The 22,005-nt window shown below is 34.5% G+C and overlaps 2 protein-coding genes across 2 annotated transcripts; one reads left to right on the forward strand and one right to left on the reverse strand.

Moving 5' to 3' along the window:
• Nucleotides 1-1,393: 1,393 nt before the first annotated feature.
• On the reverse strand, nucleotides 1,394-8,144 carry LOC115449817 (fatty acid-binding protein 1-like). Its single transcript, XM_030177710.2, has 4 exons — nucleotides 7,993-8,144; nucleotides 4,144-4,310; nucleotides 3,324-3,431; nucleotides 1,394-2,005 (listed from the first exon to the last, which is right to left on the reverse strand). The coding sequence occupies exons 1-4, from the start codon at nucleotides 8,060-8,062 to the stop codon at nucleotides 1,952-1,954; spliced, it is 399 nt and encodes a 132-aa protein (XP_030033570.1). The 5' UTR covers nucleotides 8,063-8,144; the 3' UTR covers nucleotides 1,394-1,951.
• Nucleotides 8,145-11,419: 3,275 nt separating this feature from the next.
• LOC115449814 (fatty acid-binding protein 1-like) lies at nucleotides 11,420-20,465 on the forward strand. Its single transcript, XM_030177707.2, has 4 exons — nucleotides 11,420-11,551; nucleotides 17,088-17,257; nucleotides 18,890-18,997; nucleotides 20,337-20,465. Exons 1-4 carry the CDS (start codon nucleotides 11,482-11,484, stop codon nucleotides 20,388-20,390), a joined length of 402 nt encoding a protein of 133 aa, XP_030033567.1. The 5' UTR covers nucleotides 11,420-11,481; the 3' UTR covers nucleotides 20,391-20,465.
• Nucleotides 20,466-22,005: the final 1,540 nt, after the last annotated feature.

Genomic DNA, 22,005 nt, shown 5'->3' on the forward strand with positions numbered 1-22,005 from the left:
TTTAAAGCATCCTGATTTAGACATTTTTGACAGCAGGCTGTGCAAGTACAAGAAGATTGTGTACGCGTGTCTTATGTATATTGCTGTATCTCAATAATAGCTAGTCAATATCTATTATCATTGGGATTTCGTCCTTAATAATTACTAAATATAAATTTTTGTTAATCAAACTTGTAGGTGTCACCTAATTTGGATAAATGTAAATAGTAAAAGCTGGATAGTTGCCCCACTTTTAAAAAACGCTCTATTAATAAAAATATGTTGTTTTTAATGTTGAATTCAAAGTGCATATTGAAATATTGTTCATTCATCTTCTATATTAGCCTGTTTTTATTAAGATAAATTACATAGTTTTTAAATAAATCTTGTTTTATTTGACCTCTAAAAAGTGGGATATTTGTCTACAATGGCAGATAGTTGCCTAACGTCAAAAATACTTTTGAGGATATTTACCTCATGTAAGGATAGATGCCTCTCTAGGTTTCTTTCAGATAGAAACAAACTTGTATTCATTTAAGTTTATATTAAGTACCAATCAAAATTATAAAATTACAACAAAAATAGACCACAAACTGGTAATTAGGTATACAAATTATTGAAAAAATATTATTATTTATTTTACAGACATGACTATAATATTATAGTTATCACCATTGGCGTTAGCATCGATTAATTTAAGTAGATATTCAGCATTCATTATTTATTGTGATCCTTTATTGAGGACTAATTAGATACATAGTTATTACATTTAAAAATAGTATAAACTTTTTAAGTTTTAAATTAGAAAATTCGAGAACACGTAAGTTATACCCATTCGTCATTGGAATGTTAGCCGGCTAACATTTCAAGCACGAATGGGTTAAAATGGTTTCTTATGTTTTCGCGAATTGCGGATTTTATCCCGGATTTTATATTATAATTTTCTCCCGACGTTCCGAAGACTTTGCAACCTTCGTAATCACGGGGTGGACTAAGGTGTTGGTCATCCGAAAAATCAAAGTTACAATATCTACCTACATTTTACAATTATACCACAATGTTTTTAAATTTTGCTGTTGTCGGTCCAATTTACGGAGAATGAGTTCATAGTGTCTTGATGTCTGGCAGTCGGTCTTTTAGGTTCCGATTTCATTAAAAGTAGAATAGGACTCCAGGCTTGTTCAAGCTTCCAACCATATTCTGTATTGAAAATTTGATGGTTTTTAATTTCAATAGATTCGTGAATCATCCCAGATAGCAATCAGTATTCTTTGGCAAGGATTTGCGGCTTGTTCAGTCGCAGATAGATAGTTGCCCTGGGGCAACTATCCGCAAAAGTCAATAGGGCAACTATCCTTTTTGGTACGGATACTTGCCCTTTCTATTTGAGAAATAAATAAAAACTATTTAACAATAAAGAGTAATAAACAGTGTAATTTAAACCCTTATGCATGCATGCTAAGAAACAAGAATTTTACAGAAATCTTAATAAGTAATAAAAATATTCAACAGAGATTGCTTACTAATATAATTTCAACGCTCGTCAGCTTAGCCGCGGAAGATATTTGGGCATACGGACAAAATACGTCTGCCTATTTCAACTTCTTATGTGTCACGAAGGCCTACACGGGGGACACTTTCAATTATTAGCAACCACTAATACTTTCAACAATCATATTATAGTGTATTCGAAACTGAGGCATGTATCCGTTCGAGGCAACTATCCGGCTTTTACCCTATACTTGCATTTGGATTCTGACCAGCCATTAGACCCACTTTAGTGTAATTTAGATTATTGTTGTCGGTAATCTGTTTAATGCAATTTCTTTAAACAAAAATAAATAAAAACAGAAAACAGTACTCCTAATTCAGAGTTATGTATGATTTTGTTACTGTAAATAAACGAAAATTTAGAAATAACTATAAAATTATATATTTATCATAACAACCAATAAATTAAATAACAATTAAATTAAGCCTTGTAGTATCTGTATGCGACGCCGTCCCACGATGAAAGGATCATTGTCTGCAAAGAAAAAAGAGTAATTAAAACATATTCTGGGTCATGTATGGGTATCTATTATAAGATTAGAGCAGTGTTTTCCAAAGATTTTTTGCCATTCCACCCTCCTGTCTCAATAGAACTCCCCACGCCCTCTTCCTCTGCAATGCATGGACTAGGCAGCCAGGGGGCTCACCGAGTATCCCAACTAATAATATTAAAATTAGATTGTTTCTTTGTTTTGACTTCACGAATTTAGTACTCAAACCGGTGATCATAAATTTTGCATATAATATGTTGTCAGGAGTACTGTAGGTTATCAGCCTTGAGTGTAGTGGATATAAATTATTAAAAATAAAGTCCACACGTAAAGAGGGTTTATAAGCAAGGAGTGTAAGTACAATACACATAACAGTACAACAAACATGCACTAGAAGAGAGAAGGAGAGTCTAAAGCTAAGCGAAAGTAACAAAAACTATGCTCGCTATAGTGATAAGCGTAAGCATCAGCGAGTTACACAAATAAAAAAATATACATATTCCCTATTATTCATAGTTATGAATGGCGCCGATCATAGTGATCGAAGTAGTACGTGTGAGGTTTACTTGCGTTATGTACATGGTACCACGAGTTCTCATTTATTATTCGTAAACATTCAATTTAATGTTTGTAAAAAATATATTTATTTTATTACATTGGTATTTTTTTAAACATATTATTGATACAGAATTTAAAGTTTTCGGTTCCAAAACGACTATAAAATCAAGGTGTATAATAACACTGTATGAAATAAAACCATAATATTATATTTAGATAATACTTGATCGAATACTTGTAAATATTTACTATTGTGCTTTTGTTAGAGTAATAGAATCCCTTAACATGGACTGCTATTAATTCATTACATTATGTACACTTAAATACATTAATAAATTAATTCTTTATTTTATTTAAATGATGCATATTATTATAAAAATATAATATGTTGTACTGTTTTACTCGATTCAAGTTCAAACTTACATAAAACTAATAAAATCAAGTGTCCAATTTTTCCCAGATTTCTCTGATTATACTTACGTCGCACGCGATTTGGCCAATGAGCGTGCGGCATTAATTGTAACTATATATACTTTTCTAACGATCGTATGCTGAATCTCTTTATTCCTTCTTCGAGCCGATTTGTAATTACATGTACAAGTATGTGACTATAGCAAATAGTGCGCTGTTTTACGTGCAATTTTGTTAGTCTATGACGCGTCTATTTGTAAAACGTCATTGACTGTACCTCAACCAAGAATAGATGAATTTCTAATTACCCCTATAACACGATATTCTATTTACCATTTTGAGGAGGTCTTCGCTGAACTCTCTTATTATGGTGCCAATTACTTTGCCGGTGTTGCCAACCTGTATCACTGTGTTACCGTAGACTGTGTACACGCACTTGACCTATAACATGAGTAAATGTTTTTAAATATACTTACAGAAAAAGCTAAGGATACCTGTATAATAAAGTAAACTATTGCAGAGGTAAATTACAAAGGTGATAACTTGCAAAAAAGTAAATAGGGAGATATATAAAATGACACGCTGCTATTGTCTCGCGTGCTATTTTCTTCACTTTGAAAATTTTCAATGCTCGCGCATTATCTACAGGGTCCACACACTCTCATTGGCTGAACGCGCACGTCACGTCATCGGGAGCCAATGGCAGTGAATTACCGAAGTTACCCGAGGTTTGAACCGAAGGTAGCTATGCATTTTTTTTTCCAAGCATAGTATTAGTTCATAGAATTACATCTTTGCTTCGTTTTTGTTATAAATTATCAATTGTTAATTTATTTTAAATTTTAGTTGATCATGAAAAGTTAAAGTCTGAGGTAGGTATATAATATGTTAAAATATAAGTACTTATGACTAAAGAAACAAGGCTATTTTAAAAAATATTATTAATTTTATTGCAAAGTTTAGACTAATAAGTTCTTTCTACAATACATTGCGCAAGAACCTTCAGATTCCAGTAGCGCCTTGTCGCAAGTCCTGGAAGCTTTAAAATTTTTAAATGTCAACTTGTGATTGTTTACGCGGTAAAAATTGTTTTCCGAAGTCGAATTCTGCAAGTTTTCTTGCTAATCTAAACATCGCTTGAAATTACACCTACCGGAATACCACCCAGGCCTACATCGTCGACCTCTACGCCAGACTCGAACACGACTTCGTTGTTGCCATGGGCGGAGGAAGTGATGTATCTGTACTTGTTTCCCTCCTTCCTTAACTCGGCGGTGCCCTTAACCTGGACGTATTGTTGAATCACCTCATCAGTGACACCTTGAAAGATAAGACATTTCCATATATTATCCTATGTCTCTGGTATTGCTTTATCGGGGATAGTAGTAATTCTATTTTTAAAAGTTAATCAAACAATCAATCTTTCTTATGAAAATTATCGAATTCAATTTTTTTATTACATTTAGCTATGAACAAAATATTTAACTTGACAATATTGTGATTTTTTTTTTATTTTCGTAAACAAATCGAGTTTTCATTTTCGTCTTATCTCGCTCTTTGATGCTATAATTATAATTTTGCGAATTAATTATTTTCAGCATTGAGGTTATTATTATTTGAAATTGAATAAAAGTATTTTTTTATTAAAATAACACAATTCACTTTTATGGTGCCAAACATTTTATATGACATAGATTCTGGAATGCGCTAATTACAAATTATTCTTAACAAGCTCAGTTTTGGAATTACAGATAATGAAACAAACTTATAGCTCAAATAATAATGAGATTCCATTTATTGTGTACAATTCTGCGAAAATTGTATTGCTTGGATATGTCATTCCCATACATATTTATGTTTACTATTGGCGCTAACGCTTGTAGCAATGCGTCTTGGCTACAGACTTTGAAGAGCAATTGACAACATTTCATTTTTTCAACAAACTCAAATGTTTATATTTTATGAAACTAGATCTAAAATTGTGAGACCCAAATTTTATCTTTTTTCAAAAATCAGATATTTTCGTTCATGATTTTCACTTTTAATGTTGTGATATTCTAAAACGACGTAAGCACCAAATGGTGGCATATATACGGCTCAAAACGTAATGACCAAACCTTGAAGTAAAAAATAAGTGAGGTGACAGTTTATTTTGTTTCTCTCTCTCTCTTCGAAAATGACAGTTGTGACGTAGATACCTATTGTAATATTGACATTTCACATTAACAAATGACGTTGTCTTAGTTTTTAAATCAATAGTAAGGTGGACCAAAGAACTACTTTATTCAACTGTATGTGTGACGTCATCAAGAATTTTTCGGTTTTTATTTTTTTTGGCGGCAGTAATAGACATTGCAGTGGTACCTACCCAGACGGACTCTTACATATGAGAGGCCCACCATCAATATGTACGTTATTTGAAAAAGAAGAATAAATTATCAACAATTTCGTTCGTTGTCACTTAACATGTATAATTCAATTTTGAAAGTCCACAAAAATAAGGAGAAAAACAAAATTAAGCGATGTTTTACTAAAAATAAAAAAGCTCAAATAGGAAAAAATGGACGAAAGATATAATGGAATGGTATCCTAGGAATGGAAAAAAACAAAAGGGAAGGCAAATTAAAAGTTGGGAGGATAATCTACCAAAAGGATGGAGAAGATTAATTCATGATAGAGATGAGTGGAAGAAACTAGGGGAGGCCTATGTCAAAGGACAACCTGACCTACAAACTGGTTTTTTAAGAATAAATAGACACTTTTACATTAATTGGTTCTTTTCAAATAAGTTAAAATGGTACTATATTTGGTCGGTGAATAAAGGCTTTTATTATTATTATTATTATTACATTGAAAGTTATAGATTTTATTGTTCGTGGTAAATGGGAAGAAGGACATGGCGCGTCCTCTATACATAGTCTAAGGCTTCACCATACGATTCACTAACGTAAAAATAATATACTATAACGCGTCCTTGGGCGGGGGGCCACACAGATAAGACGTAGGGCGCAGACATGGCACGTATGGGGCGCCGTCATAATTGTTTAAAACATAGGAAATACGAGGCACGGACGTGACGCTGGCGCCGCGAGAGATGAAGGTTTTAAGCTCTCCAATTTCGACAGGATAACATGTCTTCTTCCGACGATGGAGATGTTTTAACACTGGTGCATCTCGCTAATATATAGTTTAAGATCTTTTATTTCCTCATAAAGAATTACATAAATTCACTTACTGAGATAATTATTTATAAAATAAAATCATGGTTAACTACGAGCGTACAGAATTTAAAAGAGAATACAATAAATTAAGATTATGTATAGAAATGAGTGGGTAAATTAAAAATATTTCGACGGCAAAGTGTCGATGTTAAATAGTAACCGGCGACCACAGATATACAGTAATACAGAATGCTACTATTACTAGATGTGTTTTGACGACATTGGTAATATGATAATATCCGTTAAAATTATGAGCTTGGTTATATACACGGATTACTTTCCCTGTAAATGATTTTTTTAAACATTTTTTAATGCTGAATATAGTTTTAGCATCCTTAACATCAGCTGGTAATTTGTAGTATATTTGAATGCCCTCATATTCAATATTCTTGTTACCGTGGTTTGTTCTAGGTGCCCGTGTGACTAAACAGTTAGCATTTCTAAGTTTGATTTTTTGCATTTGGGTTTTTTTAGTAAAAGTTAAACTTGTAAGGATTTCTTTCTTTAAAGTTTTATGTATTATTTTATTTAATATGCACGTATAATACGTATATGTTTGAGCGACATTCATTATTTTCCTATCTTCATATATTTTTTCCGTGGGTGTTCTAAGTTTGTAGTTGAATAATATTTTGATTAATTTATTTTGTTTAGTTTGAAGTTTTTGGCAAATTGGATTTAACTGCGGTGCCCCAAATTTCAATTAAATAATCGATATGCGGTTTTACCAACGAATTGTATATAATGTATTGAGCTTTTCGAGGGAGACATTTTGCTAAGTGATGAAGAACGCCCACTTGGGATGTCAACTTAGACGTGATTTTTTCTATATGTGGTTTCCAACTTAAGTGATTATCTAAAATAATGTCAAGGTATTTTTCATTTGATTTTCTTTGAATTAGTTTGTCATTGATTTTTAATTGTATATTATCATATTTTATGTTCTTATTTTTTGGAGCAAAGATAAAGATAAAATATACAGAGGGATATTGCAATACTCTGATCTATTATAATTATAGAGAACTGGGTCGCAGAAAAGATATATGTCCACGCCCGGCCGTGTCTTACGTTTTGTCTGTCTGTCCAGCGCATTGTAACTAAGGACGTTTCTCCGGCACCGAACTCGTCGGTCCCGCGGACCCTATAAGTACCACACCGCGCCTACGGGCTGCGTCCGTGGCGGAGCCCTGCGCTCCCGCAGTGTCGAGCCGGCTGTGTCTAACGGTAGACGCGGCTGGTGGGAGGACGCGACGATGTGCCATAACATTTAAATTTTTATTAGATCTACACTTTTATAAACACTGTTCACAATGACTCTCTAATTATTAAAAGAAAAAAACTTAACTAAACACTTATTTCACTGCCAGTGGTAAATGAAAAAAAAAATTGTACTTTGAAATAAATTAAAAACTAAAACTTATTAATTGATTAATTACTAAATGAAATCTATAAAAAAAAAAATATTGCCCACACATCACTGATATACTTTACAGATAGGTAATCCTTCTCCCATCCTTCTTTCCTTCCCCAATTCCTCTTCTTTCCCCTCCTAAACTCCCTTAGCCCCTGCAGTCGTTAAGCCGGGAGGAACCAGTATACCGTTCGCAGGTTCCTCTCGGTGTTCACTACAGGATCAGCCGTTAAAAAAAAAAGGTAGACGCGTGCGGGTGCCAGACTCGTGGTCTCACCGTGTTATTATCGAATGATCAATTACCTATTATTGTTATTATTACACCCCATATAATGAAATAAATAAATATTATATACTCGATAATACATACCCATGTGCTTAAGGTACTTGTCGAAGTTCTGGTGCCTGTCGAACGTGTAAACTTTACCGACGTAAGCCATTGTGCGCGGTTTCTAGACGTCTGTACACAAACTAATGAAATCAGACAATAAGTCACCTTTTATAGTCACTGTTAATCTAAGATTGTGGTTTGGTTGGCTTGTTGATAAGATTACGTGTATGACTTGCAATGTTGGAGTAATATTCCGGTTTCGTTCCGTGTTAAAGGATATTGTGCCTAATGTACAGGGCATTATGGAGGTTAATGAGTTAAGTATATGCAGGACATCATGACGTAGCATTTTTGTCGTATTCCAAATTTGCTTGTGTTAATGAATGGCGTACCTAATGTACAAGGATAAAAGCAGTCTGCATCCAGTGAGTTCCTATGACCTTTACGATGCCGTCTATTCAACACGTGGAAGGAAATCCAACGCTGCGCTAGTCACAATAGTGAAATCAGCACCATGCATGATATATTCATAGTAAATTACATTTTTACAGTCAATGTAGTCTATTATTTATTTATTTTTTAATTAAGAAATCCGAAATGATGCCTAAAACTAGCCTGAAGTTATCTAAATTAACTATAGAGGGCAGTCTATTTAAAAAATCGTCTCTACTTTTTAACCGACTTCAAAAAAAAGGAGGAGGTTATCAATTCGACGTGATTCTTTTTAATTTTTTTTTGTTTGTTTATTACCTCAGAACTCGCTCATTTTTGAACCGATTTGGAAAATTCTTTTTTTATTCGAAAGAATTTCTCTCTAGATTGGTCCCATAAAATTATTTTCAACATCGCTTCGGTAGTTTGGTTTTAAAATAAAAAAAACTAGAATAATTTGGTCGTCCAAGAAAACGAAATCGCGAACTTAGCTTTCCTGTGACGTATTTAGTTATGTTTTTGCATTGAGTTTGGTTGACTCTACTTCTTACATACATACATATATGTAGCATCACACCTTTACCCTTTTCAGGGGTAGGCGGAGGTGTTACACCACAGCGCGACAGTTGTACTGTGAGCCAAATATATCAGTTGTGTTTTTGCGTTAGGTTTGCTTGAATCTACTTCTTACATACATATATATAGCATCACACCTTTTCCCCTTTTCAGTGTTACTCAGAGGTGTAACTCCTCAGCGCAATAGTCGTATCATGAGCGAAACACAACTATGCCATTGAGACGGTCTATTTTTTACTAACACAAAAGCAAAAAATAATAATAATTTTAACAAAAAATTAAACCGCCTTCAAAAACCAATCAAAACCAAACAATAATTTCATATAACAAGTATATATTGGATACCAATTTTGGAGTCGATGCCTAATTAAAATTGCTAGTTAAGCTAGATAAATACGTTAACGAATATACGAAAACAATGTGCTGCCAGCGTACAAAGTCAACAAATCAGATTATCACCGGAGATAAACACACCGCCGCAGCACAGCAAATGGAAATATTTAAATTTGTGAACTGTACACTACCCAAATTCTTCCCCTGTTACCTATAGCTGGTCAAATGTGGGTGTATTACACTCCCTGCCGCGAAAAAAGAGGAAATAAAAAGATGAAACATCATACATGTGCTTGGTATTAAACCTTTCACTGTGTATGTTTGTTAGTAGTAAACGCAAACCTACTTACTCCTTTTAATTGATTTGAAAGAAATTTAGCTCATCGATGGACTATGCAACAAATATAGTTAGCTAGCAATTTTGACTTTGACTCCAAAATTGGTATCCAATATATACTTGTTATATGAAATAATTTTTTGGTTTTGAGTGGTTTTTGAAGGCGGTTTAATTTTTGTTAAAATTATTATTATTAACCATATTCTTTTCTCTTGATTACTTGCGACTCTATTCCGAGTTTTCCATCTTTGAGAGATTTCTTTCTCTTTACGTAATTCGGTTTCTTATCTCCTCGGTCCATTTTAATTGCAGTTAATCGTTAAAAAAACGTTTACAACCGTTAAACCGCGAGAACGAATCGTGCAAAATTAATTGAATATAAATTAAACATTAAAAATTATAACGATGAAGTCAACGGCTGTCCGACCAAGAAGTGTCCCGGAGTAAGAAGCAGTGGATCTGAAGGATCATTACTCTGTGTATAAAGTGGTCTAGAATTAAGTATGGCTTCTATTTGACATAGGAGTGTGTTAAATTCATCGTTAGTTAAAGTAAGTTGCCCTATGACTAACTCGACCAGACGTCCCGTTTTGAACGGGACCGTCCCTTTTTTCGGTAATCTGTCCCGGTGTCCCCGCAAAAAAATTGGGAAAAAAAATTGTCCCGTTTTTTCGCAACCGTGAGAAAATTTAAGAGCCGACCGGGCTGCTACTTGACTACAACGCCTACGAATATTTTCTCTAATGAATAAAATGTGGACATCTTAAAAAGACACAGTTACAGATTCCAGTTCTGAAAACAATGTTGATAACTAGAGTCAATATATAAAAAAAAAAACAGCTGTAATAAAACAAATTTGTTCTTCAGACACATATAAATAAAACTGAACATTTGTATCTATCATAATATTTTTAATTTATAATTATCTAATAATATAATCTTATCTTATTTTGATTATATTATAAATGCAAAAGTTTGTAAAAAGGTTTGGATGTTTTGTATGTTTGTCAGAAGTAAACGCAGAAACAACTGAACGGATTTGTTTAAAATTTGTTTTGCTCCTTAATTTTATCTTTATAGTTGTTCGGGAAAACGCAATTTTCCGAGTTTTCATACGTGCAACGCTCGGCCGCTGAAGTAAAAATTTTCTTATAAGCGTGTGTTGTTTTTTTTTCCATTGTTTTTTTTTATACTTAACGTAAATAAACCGATGTCCCGTTTTGAGACGAAAAATAAATGGTCACGTTACCTATGACCCAATAAAGATGGGTTTCATACCTTTGACGGCAGCTTCGAATATACCATCAAAATGGATCGCATAATGTGGATTAAAATGCCACGTTATGCACAAATCGGTTAAATTATTACTTACGTGTAATTGATTTGCCGTATTTTGCAGAAAAAATCGCAAATCTTTTAAATAATTATAGGCAATCGAACTGACATTTGACTGCTGATTTCACTATTGTGACTAGCGCAGCGTTGGATTTCCTTCCACATGTTGAATAGACGGCATCGTAAAGGTCATAGGAACCCACTGGATGCAGACTGCTTTTATCCTTGTACATTAGGTACGCCATTCATTAACACAAACAAAATTGGAATACGACAAAAATGCTACGTCATGATGTCCTGCATATAACTCATTAACCTCCATAATGCCCTGTACATTAGGCACAATATCCTTTAACACGGAACAAAACCGGAATATTACTCCAACATTGCAAGTGATACACGAAATCTTATCAACAAGCCAACCAAACCACAATCCTAGATTAACAGTGACTATAAAAGGTGACTTATTGTCTGATTTCATTAGTTTGTGTACAGACGTCTAGAAACCGCGCACAATGGCTTACGTCGGTAAAGTTTACACGTTCGACAGGCACGAGAACTTCGACAAGTACCTTAAGCACATGGGTATGTATTATCGAGTATATAATATTTATTTATTTAATTATATGGGGTGTAACAATAACAATAATAGGAAACACAGGTCGACAAAAAAAAAAAAAATGTGTTTCTGTTCTAATGCTTGAATTCTGATTCCAAACATCGAAAAACACTCGGATATCCATTTTTAGCTCTTAAAGTTTGCTTTTGTCTGATTTATGTTGATAAGTACGTATTGAAGATTTTAATCGATTCTTATGAAGCATAGCATTTTGATCATTTTAATTGCAAATTGTGAATTATGTCTGAACGGCAGTAGTGAGTGTTTACTACTATATTACTATTTAAAAAAAAGTATATTTGAGTTGTAACAACCGACTTTTATGTCGTACTTGGTTAGAAAATGGCATCAAGAAAGTGTAAACAGGATGTTGATTAATTCTGTTTTATTTGCGGGAAATTTATTAAACTAAGAAGCAAAAAATTTGCTTTGACAACGATTTTGAAGCATTGCGAAGCCTGTGACGCTTATTATAACCTCAAAATACGGAATCAAGATAAGAAATGGGTGCCTCACGGTGCTTGTGTTAATTTCAAATTGGAAAATATAATGTGAAAGTGAAACCAATAGTAGAGCCTAAATAAATATTGATGCTACCGTTACATATAAAAGTAGGGCTAATGAAGCAATTTGTGCAAGCTCTAGATCATAATTCTGAAGCTATTGAATATTTAAAAGAGATTTTTTCTCAAATTATCTGAAGCTAAAATTAAAACTGGTATTTTCGTTGGACCACAAATAAAACAAATAATGAACAGCGATGATTTCACAAAATTCCTTATTGCTCATGAAAAATAATCCTGGAAGCGTCTGAAAGCAGTAGTCAATTGTTTTTTTGGAAATCAGAGAGTCGACAATTATGAAGAGCTCATTGAAACTATGCTTGAAAGTTTTAAATCGATGGGCTGCAGAATGTCCCATAAACTCCATATGCTACATGCTCACCTGGACAAATTTAAAGATAATATGGGTGCCTATTCAGAGGTGCAGGGAGAACGTTTTTACTAAGATGTGATGGACTTTGAACGACATTACCAAGGGCAGTACAACGAAAGTATGATGGGAGATTACATTTGGGGATTAATACGCACACAAACATAAAAGATCCATTAAAAAAATCATTTTTGAACATGATTGTTTTGTTATTTTCTATTTGTTTGCTATTATTAGTCATAATTCTTGTATAAAAGACTTTGATGTTCAATAAAAACTTCTTTTATCGTAATTTTAAATAAAATTACAGAGAAAGTATAAAAATTTGTATGTGTTTTTTGAAACTCAGTAAAATTGCTCTAGTTTCTACAAAAGCAAACTTTGATCGGAACAGTTATTTTTTTATTTATTTGTAACATAAGAGAAACCAAAATTTCACATTCAGGAGCCAGACTCAAAAATCGTGTTGACCGGTGTATAATTGATCATTCGATAATAACACGGTGAGACCACGAGTCTCGCACGCGCACGCGTCTACCGTCAGACACAGCCGGCTCGACACTGCGGGAGCGCAGGGCGCCGCCACGGACGCAGCCCGTAGGCGCGGTGTGCTACTTATAGGGTCCGCGGGACCGACGAGTTCGGTGCCGGAGAAACGTCCTTAGTTACAATGCGCTGGACAGACAGACAAGACGTAAGACACGGCCGGGCGTGGACATACTTATGTCTTTTCTGCGACCCAGTTCTCTATAATTATAATAGATCAGACTATTGCAATATCCCTCTGTATATAAGCGAGATACACCAGTGCTAACACATCTTCATCGTCGGAAGAAGACATGTTATCCTGTCGAAATTGGAGAGCTTAAAACCTTCATCTCTCGCGGCGCCAGCGTCACGTCCGTGCCTCGTATTTCCTATGTTTTAAACAATTATGACGGCGCCCCATACGTGCCATGTCTGCGCCCTACGTCTTATCTGTGTGGCCCCCCGCCTAAGGACGCGTTATAGTATATTATTTTTACGTTAGTGCGTCGGATGGTGAAGCCTTAGACTATGTATAGAGGACGCGCCATGTCCTTTCTTCCCATTTTCCACAAACAATAAAATCTATAACTTTCAATTTAATAATAATAATAAAAGCCTCTATTCACCGACCAAATATAGTACCATTTTAACTCATTTGAAAAAAACCAATGAATGTAAAAGTGCCAACTTATTCTTAAAAAAACAGTTTGTAGGTCAGGTTGTCCTTTGACATAGGCCTCCCCTAGTTTCTTCCACTCATCTCTATCATGAATTAATCTTCTTATCCTTGTGGTAGATCATCCTCCCATCTTTTAATTTGTCTTCCCTTTTGTTTTTTTCCATTCCTAGGATACCATTCCATTATATCTTTCGTCCATTTTTTCCTATTTGTGCTCATAATATGACCGGTCAAATTCCATTTGAACTTTTTTATTTTTAGTAAAACATCGCTTAATTGTGTTTTTTTCCTTATTTTTCTGGACTTCCACCTGTCCCTTAACCTTACGTTTAGGATGCTCCGCTTCATATTGCGTTGGAAAACTGTAAGTTTTTGGTTGTTTTTGCTTGTAGCGGGCCATGTCCGACACCCATAAGTGAAACATGGTAGAAGGCACGTGTTATACAGTTTGCTTTTCCCTGACATTGGTATCGTTCCGTTCTTAACTATTTCTTTGAGCATCCAATAGCGTTTCCAAGTGTTACTTATTCTTCTATCAATTTCTTTTGAGTATTGTTCTTTTATTGATATCATTTGTCCCAGATATACATATTCATCAACATATTCGATCACATCTTGTCCTATTTTTATGTTTTCATTCATTACGTTCGTCATTACTTTAGTTTTTGCTGGATTCATGGATAGGCCTGCTTTCTTGCTTTCATTATCTAATTGCTGTAATATAATTTGTATTATGTTTGATTTTTCTGCAAATATGACAATATCGTCCGCAAATCTTGGGTGGTTTTGGTGCGTTTCATTTATATTTATTCCAAAATCTTCCCAGTTTATGTTTCTGAATATATTTTCTAACACTACCGTGAAAAGTTTGGGTGAGAGTGGATCACCCTACCGGACACTTCTCTGAATGCTTAATTCTTCACGTTGCTGTTCAAGTTCGACCTTTGCTGTGGAATGTTTATAGATTTCTGTTATTCTTCTTATATATTTTTACTTTTAATGTAACTACTACCTACATAAATAGTGCAACAAATATAAATACTACACTATGTTTTGTCGTTATGAGCGCACACTACAGTATTTTTCATAAAAGTGTGGATGAACATTTGCTTTTACACTTTGGTAGAAAGGATATATACAAGGCCTTATATTATATAACCTAAGAGCTCATAAACCTCAGCCAGAGTAGTGATGTGTTGCCAACCTTAAACGCATCAGATGCTGTAAACTTATTCTTTTTTTACACTGTGACATAATCTTAGTTATAGCTTAGATGTAATTTTGTAAGTGTTAGGAAATTGATAAATTATACATGTTAAGTGACAACGAACGAAATTGTTTATAATTTATTCTTCTTTTACATATAACGTACATATTGATGGTAGGCCTCTCATATGTAAGAGTCCGCCTGGGTAGGTACCACTGCAATGTCTATTACTGCCGCCAAAAAAATTAAAAACCGAATAATTCTTGATGACGTCACACATACAGTTGAATGAAGTAGTTCTTTGGTCCACCTTACTATTGATTTAAAAAACTAAGACAACGTCATTTGTCAATGTGAAATGTCAATAATACAATAGGTATCTACGTCACAACTGTCATTTTCGAAGAGAGAGAGAGAAACAAAATAAACTGTCACTTCACTTATTTTTTACTGCAAGGTTTGGTCATTACGTTTTGAGCCGTATATATGCAACCATTTGGTGCTTACGTCGTTTTAGAATATCACAACATTAAAAGTGAAAATCATGAACGAAAATATCAGATTTTTTAAAAATAAAAAATTTGGGTCTTACAATTTTAGATGTAGTTACATGATCTAGTATGTTTGCTGAAGCGAGAGTGGACTGCTTCTTCGCCATTATGCGCAAGCGATGTGCTTCTCTAGTGCGCAGGATTAGGGCTAGCACCAACAGCATCCTGGTCATGATAGCGCGCAGATTTGACTGTATGTATATAAATCACTGTTGCGCTATCTCTCATGGATTGGAGTGTCATTCCTCATTTTTAAACCTTTGATTATCACTAACATAGTATAAGTTTTCTTGTGTACCTACTAACAATGTTGAGTCATGAGTTACTCGCAAATAAATAAATAAATAAAATAAATAAATAAATTATAAACATTTGAGTATGTTGAAAAAATGAAATGTTGTCAATTGCTCTTCAAAGTCTGTAGCCAAGACGCATTGCTACAAGCGTTAGCGCCAATAGTAAACATAAATATGTATGGGAATGACATATCCAAGCAATACAATTTTCGCAGAATTGTACATTGGAGCGCCTGGGGGTTTTCACCTAGGATTAGAGTTATAGTGAATGAATTGATACGATCGATGTGGGATATTGTTTTTTAAACTATAAATTGCAATGTTTACCCAATTTTTTTTTGTGCACTCCATTTTTTCATTGTTTAAACAAATTATTATAAAAATTAATGTTTGACCATATATTTTCACTTTAAACAGTTTTTTTTTTATTTATATGTTAAATCTTACCTGAGTAGACATATAGGAACATTTTTCAAAGATACCTGTGTATAAAAATAGGAGTAGGGATCTCGAACAGGTAGAAAAACGTGGACAGGACAGCGGACCGACAGCTGCTATGTACAATGAAATTTCTCGGCCAGTTTAATTATAAATGAAACGTACTCCATTGTGTAAATTTAAAAAAATAAGGTAATTAATTACGACTAATAAAAAGAAAAAAAATATTACTACAAAATCTGTTTATTTAAATATATTACATTGTTGTCTACATCAAATATTTTCTTCTACTTCATCTATCTGTAGAATAGGTGAAGTATTGGAACAACTATTTCCGCTGCACTGTAAACATGCTACACTGCAGTATAAACCACTTTTTCTGCATCCACCAAAGCTCCACATCCCTTTTTGCAATTACAAAATAAAATTTGCAATAAATTATCCGGAGCAGGTAATTGATTCATTGTTATTGGGATGTACATGTTATTGGAATACTTCCATCCCCAATTTTCAATAACTACGTCATTTCCTAGCCATATCTGAATTTGTAGGTATACTCTTTTAAAGTGCTCAAACGCTGCATCAGTTGTTGGAGGCAGTGATGACAAAAGAACACTCGTATTTTTGGCTGTTGCTTTTATGAAAGAATTGAACCTTAATGTAAAAAAATGTTAATATTGTCAAGTTAAAGGATTGGATAAATATTTAATTCGTGGCCAAATTTAATAAAAAAAAAGCTGAAAATAGAACTTTGATCGATAATTTTTACATGAAAGATTGATTGATTGATCAACTTTTAAAACTACTGTCTTCGATAAAGCAATACCAGTGACAGATTGAATAATATGTGGAAATGTGTAATGTTTCAAGGTGTCACTGATGAGGAGGTGATTCAGAAATACGCGCAGATGAAGGCCACCGCCGAATTGAAGAAGGAGGGAAACAAGTACAGATACATCACTAACTCCGTCAATGGCAAAAATGAAGTCGTGTTCGAGTCTGGCGTAGAGGTCGAAGATTTAGGCCTGGGTGGTGTTCCGGTAGGTGTTATTTCAAGCGATGTTTAGATTAGCAAGAAAACTTGCAGAATTCGACTTCGGAAAGCAATTTTTACCGCGTAAATAATCACAAGTTGACATTCAAAAATTTTAAAGCTTCCAGGACTTGCGGCAAGGCGCTACTGGAATCTGAAGGTTCTTGCGCAATGTATTGTTGAAAGAACTTATTAGTCTAAACTTTGCAATAAAATTAATAATATTTTTTAAAATAGCCTTGTTTCTTTAGTCATAAGTACTTATATTTTAACATATTATATACCTACCTCAGACTTTAACTTTTCATGATCAACTAAAATTTAAAATAAATTAACAATAGATAATTTATAACAAAAACGAAGCAAAGATGTAATTCTATGAATTAATACTACGTTTGGAAAAAAAATGCTAATATTGTTATGAAAAACAAAGAAATTAATTCCTTGACAGGTGTAGCGGGCATAGCCACCTTCGGTTCAAACCTCGGGAAGTCACTGCCATTGGCTCCCAATGACGTGACGTGCGCGTTCCGCCAATGAGAGCGTGTGGACCCTGTAGATAATGCGCGAGCATTGAAAATTTTCAAAGTGAAGAAAATAGCACGCGAGACAATAGCAGCGTGTTATTTTATGTGGGGCGTAGGATCGGCACAGGACGCCTTTCCGTCCCCACAATGAGTGCTGGATTGCGTGAGGGGAAGTGGCAATGCCAATTAATAAGGCCCGGGAGGTTTTTATAGCGTATATTCACTATTCACACACGTTAAATAATACAATGATCCGGCGGACACACAGTAGCGGCGTATGTTTCGCAGTGCGGCGTGAGCGGTGCAGCATGCACGTCGCTCTCTCCTTTTCTTGCACTGTTTTTCCTGGCTGGAACACTTCAGGGCTTCTTGTTTTCTTCCTTTTCTTGACTCGAACTGAACTTGCTGGAACTCGAACTGCCGAATGCCAAAATTGCATTCGCTTATATATAACCCGGCTATCCCGTAGGGAGAGCCGCCAAAAATAGAGCCTTTTTGCAGCCTCATTTTCACTTCCTAGCTATCACTATTTTATAAATAAAAGTTGGACCTCTGGAGTCCCCTATGTGAAATTTACACGGTTTTATAGATAAATCAATTACCTATAACTATACATAAAAATAATACGCCTATGTGCGATACGAAAAAAGTTACAATAACAAAACACAAGAAATTTGTCTACAGACGACGCACAAAGGCCTTAAAAACGCTATTTACTTTGATATGAACTTATATACAATACCCATGTTTACGGCATGGGGTAGGCAAAAGCAAAAACTATATCTACGTAAAGTTTCTACACTGTCACTTCAATATCTCGGTCGTGAGATCGCTTTATAACGTACCACTAAAAAACAGTCACACACACGTGCGCGGGCGCATTGTCCGTCCCTCTCTGGGTGTGTCGTTTCGCTCGACACACCTACTGCGCATGCGTGAATGCGCTGTCTCGCTCTTTTCGTGTGTGCGTCCTGCACATTTTATGTACCTACCTATTTACTTTTCTGCAAGTTATCACCTTTGTAATTTACCTCTGCAAAAGTTTACTTTATTATACAGGTATCCTTAGCTTTTTCTGTAAGTATATTTAAAAACATTTACTCATATTATAGGTCAAGTGCGTGTACACAGTCTACGGTAACACAGTGATACAGGTTGGCAACACCGGCAAAGGAATTGGCACCATAATAAGAGAGTTCAGCGAAGACCTCCTCAAAATGGTAAATAGAATATCGTGTAATAGGGGTAATTAGAAATTCATCTATACTTGGTTGAGGTACAGTTAATGACGTTTTACAAATAGACGCGTCATAGACTAACAAAATTGCACGTAAAACAGCGCACTATTTGCTATAGTCACATACCTGTACATGTAATTACAAATCGGCTCGAAGAAGGAATAAAGAGATTCAGCATACGATCGTTAGAAAAGTATATATAGTTACAATTAATGCCGCACGCTCATTGGCCAAAGCGCGTGCGACGTAAGTATAATCAGAGAAATCTGGGAAAAATTGGACACTTGATTTTATTCGTTTCATGTAAGTTTGAATTTGAATCGAGTAAAACAGTACAACATATTATATTTTTATAATAATATGCATCATTTAAATAAAATAAAGAATTAATTTATTAATGTATTTAAGTGTACATAATGTAATGAATTAATAGCAGTCCATGTTAAGGGATTCTATTACTCTAAAAGCACAATAGTAAATATTTACAAGTATTCGATGTATTACATTCAAGTATTATCTAAATATAATATTATGGTTTTATTTCATACAGTGTTATTATACACCTTGATTTTATAGTCGTTTTGGAACCGAAAATTTTAAATTCTGTATCAATAATATGTTTAAAAAAATACCAATGTAATAAAATAAATATATTTTTTACAAACATTAAATTTAAAGTTTACGAATAATAAATGAGAACTCGTGGTACCATGTACATAATGCAAGTAAACCTCACACGTACTACTTCGATCACTATGATCGGCGCCATTCATAACTATGAATAATAGGGAATATGTATATTTTTTTTATTTGTTTAACTCGCTGATGCTTACGCTTATCACTATAGCGAGCATAGTTTTTGTTACTTTCGCTTAGCTTTAGACTCTCCTTTATTTCTCTCCTTCTCTCTTCTAGTGCATGTTTGTTGTACTCTTACGTGTATTGTACTTTCACTCCTTGCTTATAAACCCTCTTTACGAGTGGACTTTATTTTTAATAATTTATACCCACTACACTCAAGGCTGATACCCTACAGTACTCCTGACAACATATTATATGCAAAATTTATGATCACCGGTTTAAGTACTAAAATCGTCAAGTCAAAACAGAGAAACAAACTAATTTTAATATTATTAGTTGGGATACTCGGTGAGCCCCCTGGCTGCCTAGTCCATGCATTGCAGAGGAAGAGGGCGTGGGGAGTTCTATTGAGACAGGAGGGTGGAATGGCAAAAAATCTTTGGAAAACACTGCTCTAATCTTATAATAGATACCCATACATGACCCAGAATATGTTTTAATTACTGTTTTTTCTTTGCAGACAATGACCCTTTCATCGTGGGACGGCGTCGCATACAGATACTACAAGGCTTAATTTAATTGTTATAATTTAATTATTTAATTTATTGATTGTTATGATAAATATATAATTTACCAGTTATTTTTAAAATTTCTCTTATTTATTCAGTTGAAGGATGAGACGAACACGCGACTCGTCTTATAGTACGCGATACGACTGTCCCTAGACAGTAACTACACCACAGAGAAGTTTGAAATACAAAGTATTGCGCCGTACTCCACTGCCCTCGTCACTTTGAGACATAAGATGTTAAGCCTCATAATATCTAGTTTTTATGCTGTCTCCAATGCTTTGCAACCGGAAAAAAACCGTACATGCGTACTAGTGGTTGGTGGTAGGTTAGACATTGTGGTGTTATGTACTCAGGCGGCCCCTTGCATACGAAAGATCTACCATCAGTTACTTGGAATAACCACGTCATATTTCAACATAAATATAGATCACCTATAGGTAATAAAACTTAATTTAATACCAGCCAGAGTGTAATAAGAAAAACAAACAAGACAGGAAAAATCGTAATAACATTTGTTAAAAACCATCTCGTTAAGTAAGAATTTATTTTAAAAAATACCAATCTATCGAAATGAAACAAACAGTTAATAAGTAGAAACGTCTGCGCGGATCTAAAAGTGCACAACGCCAATCCCCGAAAGACTAGACTATGCAAATAATGTTGAGCGATCCCTAAGCTTCTGGGAGTAGGAATGGCTTATTATTATTATATCAGTAGCGCAGGTTTTGCTGCCTGGGGCAGTCGCAAAATTTGCTGAGCCGAGTCAGCGAGGGAGAGAAAGAAAAAAGAAAAAGGTCAAGCCTCCTTCCCCCCGCCTAGTGTAATAAATTGATGTTACATGCAAAGAAATACGAAAAACTAACGTCCAAGTTTTAAAATCTTTCATTTTACACATTTTGCCGTTTGGGACGAACCCGTCTCTGCCGCCTCTATTACGAGCCATTTCAATCTATCTACTTCTACCGCTTAACAGCAGTACAGGCATTTTTGGGGTTTCAAGAACATTGTATCTAAGCACTGAACATTATAAATAAAAATGTATTGTTTGAATGACGAACCAAACAGTGTCATTCACGATATGGTACTGCATAGGTATTTAATTGCTTCGTTTTTAATTCAAGGTCGAAAAGTCCATCCTCTCCCTACTTCACCATTAAAAAAAATTCGTTGCGAGTTTGATTAGTGCTCTGGCAGACTCGCCGAAATTCAGCGCTCGATGTCATGAAACGCGTGCCACAGCCGGTCCTATCTTAAAGGGTTGCAGTGGCGGGAGCGGGGGCGCGATAGTGTAATATTTTCTGCTTAACATTCCAAGCACGAACGGGTTAATTTAAAGATTTTTATAGTATTTCGAATGTTGCAGAGTTGTATGTACATAATATGACAATTGTGTAGATTTCTGGATTGCTCGCTTGTTTACAGGTGTCACCGTCTGTTAAAGTTTTAATTAATAACTGATTACTAGATAGATTGTCATCGGTCTTTTAAGTACGTATTATTCATTTTAGGACAGGTGATTTTGGAATGTTTATTTAGGCAATGGAAAAAACAGAAGTATCAATATGTAAAATTGTATGTAACAGATTAACATTATTAAATTAATATTAAGCTTTGTAA

Source organism: Manduca sexta, chromosome 9 (genome assembly GCF_014839805.1).
Source record: "Manduca sexta isolate Smith_Timp_Sample1 chromosome 9, JHU_Msex_v1.0, whole genome shotgun sequence".
Classification (NCBI taxonomy): domain Eukaryota; kingdom Metazoa; phylum Arthropoda; class Insecta; order Lepidoptera; family Sphingidae; genus Manduca; species Manduca sexta.